This window comes from Diadema setosum, chromosome 20 (genome assembly GCF_964275005.1).
Source record: "Diadema setosum chromosome 20, eeDiaSeto1, whole genome shotgun sequence".
Taxonomy (NCBI): domain Eukaryota; kingdom Metazoa; phylum Echinodermata; class Echinoidea; order Diadematoida; family Diadematidae; genus Diadema; species Diadema setosum.
In genome coordinates this window covers 17,412,909-17,432,593 of record NC_092704.1, presented here as the reverse complement: position 1 = coordinate 17,432,593, position 19,685 = coordinate 17,412,909, and the positions used below count along the sequence as shown (strand labels likewise).

At 38.4% G+C, this 19,685-nt stretch overlaps 1 protein-coding gene across 1 annotated transcript in view; it reads right to left on the bottom strand.

The window, feature by feature from the left end:
- Positions 1-19,685, bottom strand: part of LOC140243280 (26S proteasome non-ATPase regulatory subunit 11B-like) — a 63,206-nt gene that overhangs the window by 24,636 nt on the left and 18,885 nt on the right. The window contains exons 4-7 of the mRNA XM_072322949.1: positions 18,164-18,293; positions 11,062-11,173; positions 5,622-5,704; positions 1,406-1,550 (exon numbers count right to left, since the gene is read on the bottom strand). Coding sequence (XP_072179050.1) covers positions 1,406-1,550; positions 5,622-5,704; positions 11,062-11,173; positions 18,164-18,293 — 470 coding nt within the window. The remainder of the gene's footprint in view (positions 1-1,405; positions 1,551-5,621; positions 5,705-11,061; positions 11,174-18,163; positions 18,294-19,685) is intronic.

Genomic DNA, 19,685 nt, shown 5'->3' with positions numbered 1-19,685 from the left:
TCCAGTAAGTCTATACTACAATATCTTGACAATGTGTGATGAGTTTCACATAATTGGCAAAATATTAAAATGACAGGTTTGTCACAAATGTGTTGAATGTTCACTTTCCATGAACTACAGTGTAGGTTTAATTGGATGGATGGCTATACTGTCTATCGAAAGAGCGCAGGTATTTGGGGAATTATGGATTTTTACTTCACTTTTGACTCTTTTTCATAAGTCTATGCATTGGTCATGGGGTTCTCAAGAAGATGAAAATGTATAATTTAGGCCCCATTAGGACCCCTCCCCACCCCCCTCCCCTGGGTCCCAAGGGGGGCACCCCTGATTCTGCCATGAACAAACTTGAAACTACAGTCATCAATGTACTAACTCATAGTATTAACTTAGCTCTATCACTTCTGGTTCTAGAGAAGAAGATTTTTACAGATTCCTTAATTTTGGGGGGTTTGGGCCCCCCTGGGGGCCCCCTGGGTGGGGCATGGTGCCCATTTTAACAAACTGAGTTCTTAACCCCCTAGGGATGCTACTTGCCAAGTTTGATGAAAATCGGTTTTGGGGTTTTCAAGAAGAAGATGAAAATGTAAAAAGTTTACGCACGACGGACGACGCAAGACGCACGACGGACGCCGGACGAAGGGCGATCGCAATAGCTCACTTGAGCCTTTGGCTCAGGTGAGCTAAAAAGTGAAAATTGGTCCCAGTTTGGTCCCCCTCCCCCTCTGACCCATCTCCAAATCTGCAACAAACAAACTATAGTCATCGATCTGAATTATTTATATCCTAACTTATTCATAAATTAACTTACACTGAAGGTTTCAGAGAAGATTTGTAAAGATTCCTTAATTTGAGGGTTTTGTCTGTCTCCCTCCACACCCCAGGCACGGTGTTCCAGGGGGACCCCAATGTGGGGAAGGGTGCCCATTTGCAGAAATACCTATGCTATCAATCTATGTGGTGTAGGCAAGTATGACTTCTTATTAGATCTGATTTTCACTACTTAAAATTCATATTCACACCAGACTACGCCATACTTAGTTACACTGTTAATGCTAGAATACCACATTACAACAGGGAAGGTACAGGTAGAAGCAACAAGTGAGCAAAACAAAACTGTCTTGTAAGGCAATGCCAGGACTATAAGGAGCATGGCCTGCTAGGTTAGATTCAATGTGTAATCTCTGTGTCATACAATGTATTTTCCCTGTTAACCTGTTATGTAATGACATGAAACTTAAGTACTGATGGGCATTCATTGAAGTTTTGCTAAAGTTTTTATAAGAGAGTGTGTACCAATAATCACAGAAAAATCCCCAAAGCAACATCAAATGTAAAGCCATATAATCATGATCAAGTCTACTAGCTTGGTAACTGAATATGAAACTGCATTCTACCTGAAACTCACCTGTTAAGCATAATTTTTGAAAGCAACATGTACTTCAGTGCATCAATGGCCTTTGGGTTGTCAATGGAGTCATAACCTTCAAAAGCTTCATAAAAATATGAGAAGGCCGTTTTGAAGTCTCTCTCATCTGCGGCATGAAGGACACCTGTAGCAAAGAGAGGAGACACCAAGCCGCAAGGAAAGAAGAGTGCTTCAAATCCATATTGAATTTTCAATATTGGAAACAAACTCAGCCTTTGAAACTGTAATACAGAAGACTGTCTGGCTCTTCAGATTGCTACTGTGATTTATTGTAAATGCAATAAATGAAAACAAGGCTTCACTCTACTGATAGACAAAGACAGACAATATCAAATTTTATGGTGATAATTTTATCCTTTCTGGGTAATTCTTTGAAAGTAGAAATTTGTAGAAGAACTGTAATTATGAAGGTATTCATGACTACAGAAAGCTTATGGGTTGTATAATGAGCCTGATTGATAGCTAAACAACACTTCCATAAAAGCAAAATTAGGGTGAAAACATCCCCCCATTTTCGAGGACAAATCTGCCCTAGTGTCTTCAGAAATGGCCTTCAGCTGTGACGTCAGGAACGGGAGGCACAGATTGCCGGCCACTTGGGGTACATAGTAAAATGCATGTATAAAATTTTTAGGCAGGAAGACAAGCTTCAAATTACATACTGTGAATGACAATCTTAGAAATATTAAGAGCAGTTTTTCCCTTGTTCACAACCAAAGTTTTATTTCGCCTTTGTAGGTTTTAAAGGGATAGTACAGTATTGGTGGAGATGAGAATTGGGCTTTTACCTTTTTGCGAGATACCAAGAAAACACTTATGATATAGTACAGAGCATACAATTTTAAGAGGAATTCAAAGTTTATTTGATGAAAATCGGGTGTGGAATGAATGAACCATCCAAAAACAAAGTAAAACAAAGCGATCGTAATAAAGTGTGGGTCCCACACTTTATTAGAATCGCTCTTTTTTGGATATCTCAGCCATTTCAAAACGAATTTTCATCAAATAAACGTTGAATTCCTCATAATTACAAGTTCTTTCATATTTCATAAGAGGTTTCTCATTATCTCACAAAAAAAAAATTAGAAACCTGAAATTAGGTCTCAACCAAAACTGTACGATCCCTTTCACCTACTGTTTTCTAAAAAAAAGTTGGAAAGAGCCTCGGGGGGGGGGGGGGGGGGGGGAGAGTGTAACTACGACTGGTCGTGCAGTACGCCTACATCACATTGGGATTTAGGAGCTAGGAGACTTTACCTCTTCCACTGGCCTGCCTGGCATGGCCTGCCTGGCATGGCCTACCTGGCATGGGTGTCAAGTTTCCCTCTCATCATCTGTCATCTCCTTTAACCTTACATGTTGTGTAGTTGTTGTCTTTTCTGTAACTGTTTGATTGTTTACAGTAACACCATAGCAAGAGTACAAAAATTGGAACAAAAACGGCGAATCCATAATGGTTGCCATCTCTGAATAAAGCCTAAAATATAAGGAGATATCACTATTTTTCTCCATAAACCATAACTGTCAACGATTTAGTCTAGAAACATTTTTATTAAAAATATTGTTCACATTTTGTATATCTAATAATACTTAACTTGATTATACTCACCTGATTACAATTTTTACATTGGTTGTTTCTATCCCTAAATCACATTTTAGAATTAATGCCTTAAGGAACAAATAACTAGAACTATCACTCAATCTGATAAATACCCGCCACCCAAAACTGAGGGAGGTAGCTAAACCAACAATTTTGTATGCATGCACCTAACGGAAAAAAAAAAAAAAAAAAATGTTGTTACCATGGCAATGCATTGTGTATTGCCAATAGGTCATTTAAGAATTATGGTAGTCACATGTGCCATACATCTCAACTCAAATTCTCAAAAACTTAGTGAGATAGACAAACTGGTAATTTCTATGATTTTCATTGAAAAATGCTGTTACCATGGCAACACAATGTTTGACATGAACAAAAGTTTACACAACTTCCATTATGGCGGTCACACATGTTGAATTTCAAGCCAAGTACTCAAAAACTGAGAGAGTTAGCTGAATCCACAATATTTTTGTATGATTTTTCATTCAAAATATACCATTACCATGGCAACCACTCTTCAACAATAACAGAAGATTAAGTTTGTACATCTGCATAAGCGGTCACATGCGGCAAATTTCAAGTCAACTAGAACTATCACTGAAGGTGACTTATACCCCCCATCCGAAAGCTCAGACTCCTATGAAAAAGAATTGAACCAGGGTTTGATAAAAGGATGTGTATGTGTGTAGTACCTTGTTTGATCAGGTCTGCCATGCTTTTTCTTGTACATCCAAAGTTTATGTAGAAACTACAGGGGGTATCTTCATAGACACCATATTTGACCTTAATAGTTTAAATGCTTGAGTTTAATGAAAAAAATGTGTCTTAACATGGCAATGCTCTTTATTTCTGATACTAACACAAAGGTGTCTTGCATATTCACCTATAGATCATACATACTAAACGTGACGTTCATTGCTTGAATGCTGTGGAAGTATATGATTCACATGGTTTTGGTAAAATTATGGTTACCATGTCAATGGTTTGTCTGGTAAACACAAAAATCAGGTCTCCAACATCTATACCTCAATGTCATAACATCCACCAAATTTGATTTCAATTTTTTCACAATTGTGTGAGCAGTTCACTCCACAAGATTTTCAAGAAAATATGCAGTTACCCTGGCAACATTTTGTCGGGTACAAACAGTGTCTTCCATAACTACACCTATCATAGAACAATTGCTTGAATACTGTGGAAGAAGTTCGCTCCACAAGGTTTTGGTAAAACCGTGGTTACCATGGCAACGTTTTCTCCAACACACGCAAACAGCATGTCTCGCACATCTGTACACCTCAATGCCATGTACCCAACTTTCATCTAAATTGGTTCAAAAGCAGAAAAGTGTGTCAACAAAAATTGAAATGTCATAAAAAAAAACGAGAAATGTCACTATGGCGACTGGTATGCCTCCGTCATTATGCATGGTTTTCCCAATGGGTCTATAGTACATCTTGACAATGTGTGACAACAGTTTCACATTACTGGCAAAATATAAAAATGACATGTTGGTCACAAATGTGTCGAGTGTTCACTTTCCTTCAACTAGGTTTCATTGAATGAATGGCTATACTATCTAAGAGAGCAGGTATTTGGGGATTTGAGGATTTTTACTGGACTTTTGACCCTTTTATAAGTTTATGCACTGAGTAATTTTAAAGGTATAAAGAAAAAGTATAATTTCAGTATGCAAATAAATAGTAACATTTTAGCATTTTAACCTGGCCTTTGACCCTTGATAGACCATAAAATTCCTAACAAGAATCACTTTCATGCAGAACATGCATAGATATGTACCAAGTTTCATGATGATACCTTGAGCCACTTACGAGATATGGAGGAAGACACAAAATTTAGCATTTTCACTTGACCTTTGACCTTTCAGCAAAAAACTTGCCAGAAAATTTGTTGCGTGATACATGTATACACTAAGTTAAAAAAAAACAAACAAAAAAAAAACCTTTAGGCATTGCACAGCTATAAGGGAAATAATGAAATTTTGAGGAGTTGACCTTGACCTTTGACCCCATGACCCCACAATTCCCTAGATAATCACTGCCTCGATATACATACTAAGTTCCATGAATATACCTTGAACCATTTCTGAGATATGGCGAAAAAGGTGAAATTTTAACATTTTCACTTGACCTGTGACCTCATGGCCCATAACTCTTTCTATATAAATGTCTAGAATATCTATTGGATATATATATACACACACACACTAAGTTTCCAGATAATACCTTCAGGCATTGTATATATGGGGGGGAATTGGGGAAATTTTGAGCATTTGACCCTGACCTTTGACCTTGAGCATGTGCACCCAATAGTAGATAGGCACAACTTCGCCCGCTCATACATAAATGCAAGTTTCATTAGGATACCTCAAACGGTTTTTTAGATATGCTGTCCACAAAATTGATTAGGATGGAAGGACAGACGGATGGAAGGACGGATGGACAACCTGAAAATATAATGCCTCCGGTAACACTTCGTGATGGAGGCATGAAAAAAACAACCAATCAGTCAATGATTTTGTAAGTATATGATAAGCTCTGAAACTTTTAATTGAATCAAAATTGCCTGAAAACATACCTGACTGCATATCAAGAGCTGCCTGAAGCTTTGGTGGACAGTAGATTGCATTGGCCGTTGTTCTTGCTGACGTCAATGCAGCCCTTAAAGACAATGGCAATGTCAAACAACATAATGATGAGAAGATGAAGATTGTGCCCCATATCTTTCAAAATAATACAACAGGCATTTTATATTGAGTATGTTCTTATACACATCCTTGTATTCACCACAGCCATACTCGGGTCAGAGCACCTGAGCTTATTGAGTATCATAAATTGTACATTCAGAGACATTAAACATGAATAATATGTCATGATACTGCAAATATAGTTTAAGACAGTCTCAGGTATTACAATTCAAGACCTCAAGGAAAAGATTTGTGCAACATAAAGCAAGGACAATATGATTCTCCTTTCTATTTCAAAAATCTACCTAAACTTGCTGAACATGCCTGATATTTGTGACGTCACTGAATGGAATCAGCAAACAAATGCAGACTACCTCCTATAGACAATGCACAGGTTCGCATGTAAAACTGTTTTCCTAGGTGAGCGTTTTATTGATATTTAGCAGGGATAGATGCCATACGAATGCAAAGTGAATCTAACACTTTTCCATGTCATTTGAATGATCTGCAATCTTGCAAAATAATACAACAGACATTTTATATTACACTTCACTTTCACATTACATTTTCTACACATTGTGTAGTGTGTGTCTTAAGTCGGGTTGGATGCTCTGATTTCTGCTCTCATTAGGGGTGGATTTTACCAACTATTTTCAGGTCTCTGTGTCACCAGAATATTGCTACTCAACTGATTTCAATCTCTGGAAGCTTCAGGACTTGTCTTATGGAGGATTATGATTGATTTTACCAAATAACCATGATTCTGATTTTGCTGTTACTCTTCATAATAATGACTGGTCTTGGAAGTCATGACACACAGAACATGGCCTAAATGTGTTCACTTATCCTTGAATACCCCTGGATATCAATGGACCTCTTCCCTTTGTGCTTAACAGCCTCTGTGAGTATTGACAAATAGATTGGCTTTATTCACTATGCCTATCTGAATGTGAACAAAGCTCTCCTTGGCACTTGGTATGCTCCCCTGTACCTGCTACACCAACGTACTGTACAGTACACTTAAAGCGGTCCTCTTCAGTCAACAACAGGAGTAACCATGCTGTTATCATGCCTTCTTTTCAATGCTCGAAGTATTTGCCACAAATGGCAGGATCTTCAGCCAACATGCCTACAACTGCCTCAATGATAGCCCTTGTCTTCACGAATTGCCGGCACTATGTCTCCTCCATCAATATCACACCGTCACTTGTCTTATCTCATTATCCACCTTCCCTCTTTACATTCACTCCTTCGAAACAGTTTTGTGAGATCATTTTTGCAGTTTTTGTGATGACACTTTAACCACTTGTGACAACTAGTCCAGCTTATTCCGTAGGTCGCATTTATGGATTCAGATGACCCAAATTCATCAGCAGAGAACTTGACAGACTTACTTCATGCAGCTGTAAAAGACTCTATTCCCAGAGTATCCAAATGAATGTCGAAATTTTCCCCTTGGATTACTAGAGCTGAGAAAGCTTGTTCATAAGAAGTACCCGGTATGTGTTATTTAAGAAAGCTCACAGGCCAGGCTTGAAAACTGATTAGGAAACATATTGCCAGGTATGAAATAATGTCAAGAAACAATGCAGACATGCATACTGGTTCTACATAGACAATATGTTTATGTCTAATGACAATAGACGTACAATGTATGTAGGTTCTTGAGTTATGCCAGATCACGTAAGCAATCATCTGGGCCCCATTTCATAAACTAGAAATGTCGCTATGGCGACTGATGCCTCCGCCATAATGCATGATTCTCCCAATAGGTGTATAGTACAATGTCTTCACAATGTGTGATGACAGTTTCACATAACTGGCAAAATATTGAAATGACAGGTTTGTCAGAAATATCTTGAATGTTCACTTTCCTTGAACTGGGTTTGCTATAATTGTCTAAGAGTGCAGGTACACATATTTGGGGAATGGAGGATTTTTACTTGACTTCTGACCGACCCTTTTCTAATTCAATGCAATGAGTAATTCTCAAGGTATGAAGAAAGAAAGAGTGTAATTACAGTACAAAACAGATTTTTTCTTTGCATTTAAACCTGGCCTTTGACCCTTAACCTTTGACCTTTGACCTTCTGGCTGGAAATTTCCCAGCGAATCTCCATTAGGTAATACATGCATATATTAAGTTTTAAAACTAATAATGCAAGCATTGTATACTAGTATATGAGGGAAATAGTAAAATTTTGAGGAGTTGACCTTGACCTTTGACCCCCTGACTATTGACCCATGACCCCAAAGTTCCCTAGATACTGTCAGTCAGTACATGCGTATGTACCAAGTTCCATGAAAATACAGTGTACATTGAACCATTTGCGAGAAAAGTGAAATTGTAACATTTTCACCTAACCTTTGACCTTTTGACCTTATGACAGGAAACTCTCTCTGGAGAATCTTTACACAGTAGTACATGTCTACACTAAGTTTCAAGAAAATACCTTCGGGCATTGCATAGATATGGGAAAATAGCAAAATTTTTAGCATTTGACCTTGTCCTTTTGACCTTTGACCTCTTGCCAATGTCACTAAAATCTACTCAACTAATTGCCCATCATACATCATCCTTGGACCAAGTTTGGTGAAAGCTGCTTTATCTAGTTTTGAGTTATCACGAAAACAGATAAATTTTAGGATTTGACCTTGATCTCTGACCTTTGACCTCTGTCCGATTTCTCTAAAAAACTAATCAAGTAATTGTCCCATCATACATCATCCTCGGACAAAGTTTGGTGAAATTTGCTCGATCCAGTCTTGAGTTATCGTGTAAACAAATACAATTTCATGATTTGACCTTGACCTTTGACCTTTAACCGATTTCACCCAAAATCTAATCAAGTAATTGCCCCATCATACTTTATACTTGGACCAAGTTTGGTAAAATTCCAGTCAATATTACTCAAGTTATCGTGTAAACGAATGCGGACGTACGTGTACGTACGGACGGACGGACAACCCGAAAACATAATGCCGCCGGCACCACTTCGTGGCGGAGGCATAAAAATGTTAGGATGGCACCTCTTGGTGGAATGACAACTTCCAATAGCAACAGCCAATCACGAAGCTGGATTCTTGTCTTTACTATGACAATTGTCATTCCAGCAAGAGTTGCTATCATATCAACTTTTTATGAAATGGGGCCCTCCTCCTTGTGTGTTTGTTCATGATGGTACTACTCTCAATAATTCTGACAGTATATCGCAAGTTTTAATGGTTACTTTATTTCAGTGTTCAACCCTGCACAAGTTATCCTAGATGAATCTCTAGGCAGCTCAAGCCTAGTCCCTGAACTGAGTCAGTTTCTGTAAGTGAGATTATTCCAATGTTGCTCTCTCTCTTCCAGTAAATAAGCTCCCACGGCCAGATGGAATTCACCCCAAAATCATCAAGCTTATGAGATTGTGTATCCACTCTCTGCCCTTTTTAATACATCTCTTCACGCAGGGGTTGTACCAAACATGTGGAAAAGGCAAACATTACTTCCTATGTATAAACAAGGTGATAGAGATTTGCTCACTAACTATAGACCTGTTGCACTAACTTCTGTGCTCTGTAAAACCCTTGAACGATTAGTAACATTACCTATTAAAGGGTCTAGGGCAACTACCCCCTGGGCAATTACCCCGGACCCTTCCCCTGGCCCTAATCCTAATCCTAATCCTGAACCTAATCCTAACCCAAACCCAAACTCCTAACACTAAACCTAACCCTAACCCTAATCTTAACTCTAACCTTACCATTAACCAGTATTTAGCCGGGGGGTAATTGCCCTCTGGGGGTAATTGCCCGGATACGCCTATTAAATTACACATGGATGCATATGGCATGTGGAATTGTCACCAACATGGCTTGATGAGAGGGAGAAGTTGTGTTACTCAATTAACCAATGCCCTCCATGATTGGTCTTGTACCCTAGACAGACCTAAAACTTCCATGATTAATGCACTGTTCTGTGACATGTCAAAAGCATTTGACAAAATGTCAATTCTGCTCTGCTCAATACAGTTGCCAAGGATTACAACATTCGCAAAAAGGTCTGGAAATGGCTCAAATCTTTCCTTGTTCTCCAGGACTAGAGCTTCTTCAGGGGTACCACAAGGAAACGTGATTGGACCGTCTTTTTAACTTGTTTGTTAACGCTGTGGCTCACTCCATCAAGTCCACCACAATTCTCTTTGTTGATGATATCCTCATCTACAGAGTAATACAATGCTCACATGACCAAGTTGTGTTACAATCAGACGTTAACAAATCCACGAATGGTGCACATCAAAGCAAATGTCACTGAACACTGCAAAAACCAAGGTGATGCACATTACCTGGAAGCGGATACCGGATCAATACCCAGTCTACATCCTTAACAATGACCCACAAGTACCTTGCAGTGATCATATCGTCAGATCTCCAATGGAACCTGCACGTGGAAGCTGTTGTAGCTCGTGCCAATTGATTACTGGGTTTTATTCGCTGCATTGCGCATGGGGCTTCCACGCAGGCGATACCGTGCTGACCGTGGGAAACGTCACGCTTTTCGAAAATCTGGACGAGGCTGCACACTTGTCTCCCTGCGGGTATTCGCGTCTACTGGACTAGTCCATCCGCCCGCATGGAAAATCCATCCTAGGGACTTTGAGTCTCCATGGACGTGGGTTTAGAGCGCTGGACGTGGGTTAGAACGCTGGACGAGGTTATTCGAGGGTATATTCGAGGGTATAAGGAATTCCCATGAAGACAAGGCACCAGACTTGGGAAAAAGGTTAGGTATAGATAATCCAACAATGCTTTCATTCATATGTAACAGGGAGAATTCAGATCCTATCCACCGAGAAGCATGCTACCTGCCAAGTTTGGTGAGAATTGCCGTGGGAAGCTGGAAGCATGTTTCATAAGAGGTTTCTTATTATCTCACTTAGGAATGTTCAAAACATGAATCTCCACCTCAACCAGTACTGTACAGTTCCTTTAAAGGAACAATTTGAAATGTAGTTTTTACCCCAGGTTCAGTGAAAATTGACCTTGTAGCTTATAACCATATATTATACTCAGGACATTGTACAATTCACATACAATGCTGTACAGTTTTCACATGAGGTGCCAGGAAAACCTGTGGAACAATTTTTCTCAAATAGTGATAACACAAGTTGGGATAGATGGGCAGACTAAGAAAATTTCTTAGTTATACTTAATACCCTTTGTGAAATTCACTATAAAATGCCCATTCAAGCAATGAGTACAATTGTGAGACACTCCCTTTAAATTCATAACTGATAAGAGTGACGTTACATCACTATTGATAAAGAGACACACTGTAACATTTACCTTGCTTTAGGTAAATTACTGAGAGCATGATAGACTTTGCTCTCAAGTAATTGGACTTCCACTAGCAGTGCTTTATCATCCAGCTTCTTCAGTTCCTTCAGTAACCTTGAACCTGAAACAGAATCAATATATGAAGTGAAAAAGAAGACACAGGATTTATATCATGTGGAAAATAGAAATAAAACAGCAAATTTGGGGTGTGGCCTATACCCTCGTAAACACACAAGAAAGTGTGAACAGGTAAGTTTGCATAAATCAAGAGATTACTACAGTACAGAGGGGTGAAAATGTGCTCTGAAAGATTTTTAATCAGTTGTCAACGTGTGTTCAAATGAATAATTTGTAAGATTGCAACTGTTGATCTATATTTTAACAAAAATGTCAGAAAAGGATGTAGTAGGAAACACATCTGTCATCTACTGCTTTCTGGGCAGCCATACTACCACCAGGCTATCACTAGTTGCTGGCAGTGACACGATAATGACATACTGTACACACCGAATATTTCGTGAGGTTTTTATTATCGCGAATTTCGCGAGTTGAGTGCTATTCACGAAATTAATGACACGCGAAAATATTGACTCTGATCGCGTGTACATTTTTCCGTTCAGTACAGGACTCCACGATCGCGAATTTAACCACTCGCGAAACTGTCGGGAATTCCTGATTCGCGAAAATTTAGACTCGCGAAATATATGGCGTATACAGTACATCCTTCACTTTTTGTACCTTAATAGTATGATGCAATTTTACAGTCATTCTCAATGTTCAGGATAAAATCAAGAAAGGCTAGTTCATGTGTTGGCGTGAGCACTGATTTCTTATCATGAATGATAAATTTTAGTTCTGAGATAATTTTTGTAGAATGTTGCAGACATGCTCTCTTGGAGTTGAGGTGGGATTCTGAAATCCTTCCTACATGTAAGAAGATTTTTCTTCCTAAGTCAAGATTTTTTTCTCAAGAGGTATTCTGAAAATCTTCCCAAGTTTCTTCCTAATTCTTTCCTTAAACTTAGGAAGAAACTGAGGGAAATATGCAAATGAGGGTGAATCCGAGGAAGATATGGAAATTTCTGACTTAGGAAAAAGTTGGTATTATAGAATGATGACAAAAGATTAAGTTTGCACATCTATGTACCATAGCAGTCACATGAGCCCAAATTCAAGCTAAATACTAAAGGACTGAGGGAGTAAGCTGAATCCACAATATTTTTGTATGTTTCTTAGTGAAAATATGCTGTTACCATGGCAACGCCCTATTGTTTAACAATGACAAAGATTAAGTTTGCACATATAGTGGTAATATGTACAAAATTTCAAGCCAAGTGCTCAAAGACTGATTGAGATAACTAAATCCCCAGTATTTTTGTACAATTTTCATCTAGGATATGCTGTTACCATGGCAACACATCGTTCAACAATGACGAAAGATGAAGTTTGCACATTTTCGTACTATAACGGTCACACGTGCCAAATTTCAAGTCAAGTGCTCAAAGACTGAGATAACTGAATCCACAGTATTTTTGTACGATTTTCATCTAGGATAATGCTGTTACCATTTGCACATCTACGTACCACAGCTGTCACATGTGCTAAATTTCAAGCCATATGCTCACAGATTGAAGGAGTTAACTGAATCCACAATATTTTTTTTATTCTTTTTAGTGAGAAAATGCTGTTATCATGGCAATGCATTGTTCAACAATGACAAGAGATTAAGTTTGCACATCTATGTACCATAGTGGTCACATGTGCCAAAATTCATGCTAAAAGCTTAAAGACTGAGGGAGTTGGTAAGCTGAATCCGCAACATTTTCATATGCTTTTAGGTAACTGTTACCATTGCAAAATATTGTTTAACAATGACAAAAATTAAGTTTGCACATCTACATACCATAGTGACTGTAGTGGTCACATGTGCCAAAATTGAAGTCAAATACTAAAAAACTGAGGAAGCTAGGTCAATCCACATATTTTCGTATGATTGGCAAAAAACTGCTGTTGCCATGGCAACAGATTTTTTCACAAACCAAAAAGTTGTCTTGCACAACACATTACATTGATCATATATCCCAATTTTCAACTGAATTGCTTTAGAACTGAGAGTAGTTCGATCCACAACATTTTGTAAGATTTCTAAAAAATGTGTCATTGCCATGGCAAAGCATTGATACTAACGAAAAAGGTGTTTTGCACATCTTCCTCTGATAGTGGTCACACATGTCAAATTTGGGGTTAATTGCTCAAAAAATGAGAGTAGTTCGATACACAAGATTTTATAAAAATATGCCATTGCCATGGCAATGCATTATTGAATACTAACAAAAAAGATGTCTTGCACATATATACCTTTGATATCAGTCACACATGCCAAATATGGGGTTAATTGCTCAAAAAATGAGTAATTCCATCCACAATATTTTGCAAGATTTTTAAAAAATTCCCATTTGCCATGGCAACGCATTATGCAATAATAACGAAAAAGGTGTCTGGCACATCTTCCTTTGATAGCAGTCACACATGCCAAATTTGGGGTTAATTGCTCAAAAAATGAGAGAGTAGTTTAATTCACATTTTTAAATGAAAATATGCCGTTATCATGGCAACGCATCATGTCATACAAAAAAAAAAAGGTGTCTTGCACATCTACCTTTGATAGTAGTCACACATGCCAAATTTGGGGTCAATTGCTCGAAAAATGAGAGTAGTTCGATCCACAAGATTTTGCAACGGACTGACCGCCCGACCGACCAACTGACCAGCCATCTGACCTCAGTGATTCCTATAATATACCCCCATACACACTATGTAAGGGTGGGGGTATAAAAACTAGAAATGTCACTATATCGACTGGTATGCTTCTGCCATTTATGCATGGTTCTCTTAATAGGTCTATAGTACAATGTCTTGACAATATGTGATGACAGTTTAACATAAATGGCAAAATATTAAAATGACAGAATGTTCACTTTCCTTGAACTTGGCTATTATTATTGTCTACAAGTGAAGGTATTTCGGGATTTGAGGATTTTTACTTGACTTGACCTTTGCTCTGACCTTTGAGCAATGACCCCCAAATTCCCTAGATAATCACTGCCAGTCAGTAAATGCATACATTGTATGTACTAAGTCTCCATGAAGGTACCTTACACCATTTGCGAGAGAAAAAAGGTGAAATTTTAACATTTTCGCTTCACCTTTGACCTCATGACCTGAAACTCTCTCTGGAGAATCTTTATTTGGTAGTACATGTATATACTAAGTTTCAAGAAAATAACTTTAGGTATTGCATAGATATGGGGGAAATACATTGTAGGGAAATTTGGGGAATTTGACCTTGACCTTTTGGCCTTTGACTTTGAGCATGTGCACCCAAAAGTTGATGGGCACTATTTCACCCACTCTATATATACATGCCAAGTTTTATTAGGATAACTTTAACATAGAATTTTAGTTACGCTGTCCACAAAATTTATTACGGACGGACAGAAGGACGGACAGATAACCCGAAAACGTAATGCCTCCAGCAACACTTCGTGGCCGAAGCATAAAAAAATCTAATCACTGTGCTCCATGTCAACACATTGCCCTTGCTTTTTCTACCTAGCCAACTTCATTGCTGTCGCTATCAGTGTCATTTTCACTGCCATCACTCAATTCACTCTTGACATCAAACTCAAAGAATTGGACATTTTAATGGGTCAGGAGAGAAAGCCAATGTGAAAAAACAGAGCCCAGATATTGCATCCACTTGTCTGGGAAAATGTGCTTTATGAATGACTGCCTAAATGTTCCGGTGCACTCGTATAGGGTTTTGATCCTTGCGTGACATAGCGATTTAGGCTTGAAAAAGACAGCTGTTCCGGAGCAAAAATTGGTGAAGTGAATTATTCTTAATGGCGCAGATATCTTAAATGCAGTAATATTGATAATCTATTTCAAGAGACATTTCCCTCTGCTAACACCTTTTTAACATAATTTTCCTAATTTAAAAGCTCTCGTGTTCTTTTTACTTTAAGCTTGAGCTTTGTAGATGTAAATGAACCCTCAGCGGGTTTGCCCGGGAATTTCCAGCTCTCGCATTGCTAAGCATTTTGCTGGTTTTCTGTGGCTTTGGCATTTTGGGGTTCCCCAATGGCATTGTCATCCTGTTCATGGATCACTGTAGAAAAAATTGACTCTTGAAATATGTCACAATTTCTCATGATTATTCAAAAGGATAGTTTCTGTCCCTAAGAAAATATATATGGCTGATGGTCCCAAAACGCATAAAAAACCGGAATTATCACTGAAGGTGATTAATATCCCTGCTCCAGCAGCTCAAACTCCCATGAAAAAGAATTGAACCAGGATTTATTGCATACAAACACAAAGGGCATTTTGCACAAACACACCTATAGAGCTTCACACACATCAAATTTGACCTATAGTTTAAAGGCTTCAGTTTGATACAAAAATGTATGGTTACCATGGCAACCCTTTTGTTCTGATACTAACACAATGGTGTCTTGCATATCTACACCTATAGATCATACATACTGAATTTGACTGCTCAGGAAGTAATACAATTCACATGGTTTTGGTAAAATTTGTGGTTACCATGGCAATGCTTTGTTTGGCAAACACAAAAATCAGTTCTCCACATCTAATACCTCAATGTCATAAAGGTCAAAAAAATTATATTTCAAATACTTTACAATTGTGGAAGTAGTTCATTCCATAAGGTTTCCAAGAAAATATGCAGTTATCACGGCATCACCTGGTTGGGTACAAACACAAAGTGTATTGCGTAACTTCACTTTAGATCATTATACAAATACCCAATTTGAAATAAATTGCTTAGATACTGTGGAAGAAGTTTGCTCCACAAGGTTTTGCTAAAATTCTGGTTACCATGGCAACACTTTGTCTGGTAAACACAAAAATCAGGTCTTCCACATCTATACTTCAATGCCATAATGTCCACCAAATTTAATTTAAATTGCTCCAAAATTGTGGAAGTAATGCACTCTACAAGATTCTAAAGTTACCATGGCAATGCCTTGTCGGGTAGAAAACAGAGTGTTTTGCATTGGAAATACACTTATGGATCATTATAAATACAGTGCTCACCCATTAATTGGGAAGCGCTTTAGCTGGAAAACTTAACATTGGGCCCTAAAAGTTTGTTAACCCTGTATGTGACCTTTGACCTTGTGATGACCTTCAACTCCCCAAGGGACATCTACCATCCTAGTTTGGTCACAAACAGACAAAGGGATCAAAAGTTATGAGTCATAATCGAAACACGCCGTAAAAACTTAACATCAGGCCCTAAAAGTTCGTTGACCCCTCCCAGTGACCTTTGACGTTATGGTGATCTTCAACTCCCCAAGGGACATCTACCATCCAAGTTTGGTCACAAACATATACATCAAAGTTATGAGCCATAATCGAAACATGCCATAAAAACTTAAAATTGGGCCCTAAAGTTCATTGACCCCTGCCTGTGACCTTTGACCTTGAGGTGTACTTCATGTTTGGTAAAATGTGACCCGCTACAACAAAAGGATCCTAAAGTCGCTGACGGGTGAGCCGAGAAAATCGAGTTTGAAGTCAGATCACCAAAATCTGTCAAAACGTTGGGATTTCTGTTTTTAACATAATTTTGTAGTCTAATATATCTTCTATCATCTGCCGAAATTTCGAAGGTAAATGATCGAAGGAAAGGCCTGAAAATAGCATTTTTCTGGGCCATGCTTGGCTCGCCCGTCAGCGACTTTAGGATCCTTTTGTTGTAGCGGGTCACAAATGTGTAACTTTACATAACCGCTCTTCCCTCCAAGTTTGATTGAAATTGAAGTCCTCAGTACTCGGTAGAGAGATATTCAAGTTTTTGTAGCATTACGGACGGATGACGGACGGACGGACGGACAGATGCCGCAGGCGATCCCTTAGTCTCCCCGCACCTCCGGTGAGCTCAACAAAAATGCGTTCATATGATCGTTGCAATCAGTGTCGTCGTAATGTGCATGTTGTTATAACATGTTTTAACAGCATGTGGAAGTTAACATAGCTGCTTCTTTCTTTGCATTAGTAGGGTAGCCATCGTGACTTGGTATATAAGAGGGAAGGGGATCAAATGAACGAAGGTTTGTTCCGATGATGCATTTGCCAAAATTATGAGACTGCTGTGTCTTTTCTTATTGGCGTTTTGTGTCTGCATGTCATAGCACGCATGTATTTGCTGCTGGGGTTATCGGCGGGTTTAATAACTGTGCATGGTTCAGTGTAATGCCCACATACTGGGCTTCATGTTGTGTGGTTTGTATGGGCCAATACCAGCCACCGCTTAAGCGGGAGCACCGCTTTAACGGGAGAAAAACCTGTCTCCCAACCTCTCCCTATTAAACGGTGAGCACTGTACTGGTAAATTTGTATAATTGCTTAAAAGTTAAACACTGTGGAAAAAGGTCACTCCACAGGGTTTTGGTAAAACTGTGGTTACCATGGCAATGCTTTGTCAAACCAACGCAAACATCATCTTCCACATCTACACCTCAATGCTATGATGTCCACCAAATTTGATTTCAATTGCCTCAAAATTGTGGAAGCAGTTCACTCCACAAGATTTTCAAGAAAATATGCAGTTACCATGGCAATGCCTTGTCAGGTACAAATACAAAGAGTGTCTTGCATAACTGCACCTATAGATAGATCATTATACACACCAAATTTGTAGTAAATTACTTAAATACTGTGGAAGTAGTTTACTCCACAAGGTTTTGGGAAAATTGTGGTAACCATGGTAACGCTTTTCCCAACAAACACAAAACATGATTTGCGGTATTTTACTTGACTTTTGACCCTTTTGTAAGTGTATGCATCGAGTAATTTCCAAGGCAAAAAGAGAAAAAAAGTGTAATTTCAGCATTAAATATTTAAGTTTCAGCCTTTCACTCTTGCCTTTGACCCCTGATCTTTGACAAAAATTGATTATGGACGGACGGAAGGACAGACATTCAGAAAATATCATGCCTCTGGCGATACTTTATGGTGGAGGCACAAAAACTGAGCAAATCAAAATAATTGTATCAGTGTTTTGGTTCATCGCTTTTCTTACCTACTGTGAGGGCATCTGTGTACTTTTTGTTGTCAAAGTATAGAGCGATTAGTCTTGCTTCAAGAGCCTGGCGAAGGAACACTCTCTTTTCAGTGGTTGCCCACTGAATGCATTCTTGACATAATTCAATCTGGAGAGAGAGAGAGAGAATACAAGCATGGGATTATTTTTTAGCTGTTAATATCAAGTTCAGATTTTAGGCTTCCATTGTACACACTTAAAACTTTCCCTGCAAACTTATCTCCAGCTGCATTGATCCCTATGACCTACAACAGTACAATGCAGTCCCCAGTCCTCTGCACACACTATTGCCTTTGCTCACACAAAGATAAATGTTTACAAATTAACTGAGCCCAGGGCAAAGAATAATTATACCTACTGTTGTTGCCATGACTTCTTATGCAATATAAGAATGTTGGTGGTACAGTCTCTCAGTTAATCATACCTCAGATTTGGCCATCCTGAAATAAAATATGTCCAATACAGGAGCGGATCCAGGAATTTCAGAAAGGGGGAGCGCAAAAAAAAAAAAAAAAAGAAGAAAAAAAAAGAGAGGGGGCATATATAAAATATGAAATATAAAGGAACCTAATTTCATTTTCAAATTAACAAAACCTTCAACAAAACACCGCAAATGTTCAGATTCAAAAACCCTTGAGAAGTAATTTCTGCATTAACGAATATCTAGGTATTCCAAATTGTGTGTTTGGATTGATGAACAGAAATTACACAGGAAGATAATCACTGCCAGTCAGTACATCATGCATATGTACCAAGTTCCATGAAGATACCTTGAACCCTTTCCGAGATATGGAGAAAAAAGTGAAATTTTAACATATTCTCTTGACCTTTGACCTCACAGCCCGAAACTCTCTCTAGAGAATCTATATTGGGTAGTTCATGTATACATACACTAAGTTTCAGAAAAATGCCTTCAGGTATTGCATAGATATATGGGGGAAATAGTGAAACCCCCCACCCCCCCCCCCAAAAAAAAAAAGAAAAAAAAAAAGCTGTACTCCCTCGGGTGCAAAAGTTAGCCACTATTACAACTGCTATGAATCTGATCATGCAATTTGAAAAAAAAAAAAAAAAAATCACTGTTAAGTGTTATTACTAGGGTCCCGTTCAAACTTGTTACACAATCCCCTTTGGTGTCCTGTCATGAAAATCCTATATTCTTCAACTAACAAAGTACATGATTTATAACGAACACTGCTACAAACAAGATATTGGTTATTACAAGGAAACTTCTGTGGTCCCAAATTTCCTTCTACATGTCTATGTAAAAAACTACTCTTATAACAAGATCAGCTATTATGAAATAACTGCTATAACAAGATAAATTTTGTGATTTCCAAACAAAGAAAAACATAGTTAATCAAACCTGTTATAGCAAGGTAAAGGATTTTTTTTTTAGGTAAAGCTTTTACTTCACCGGAGCGATCCTATGCATACAGCTCTATGCAATACATGTATCATCATGATGTAGCATATGTGAGGCAATCTGATGCTGCGATTG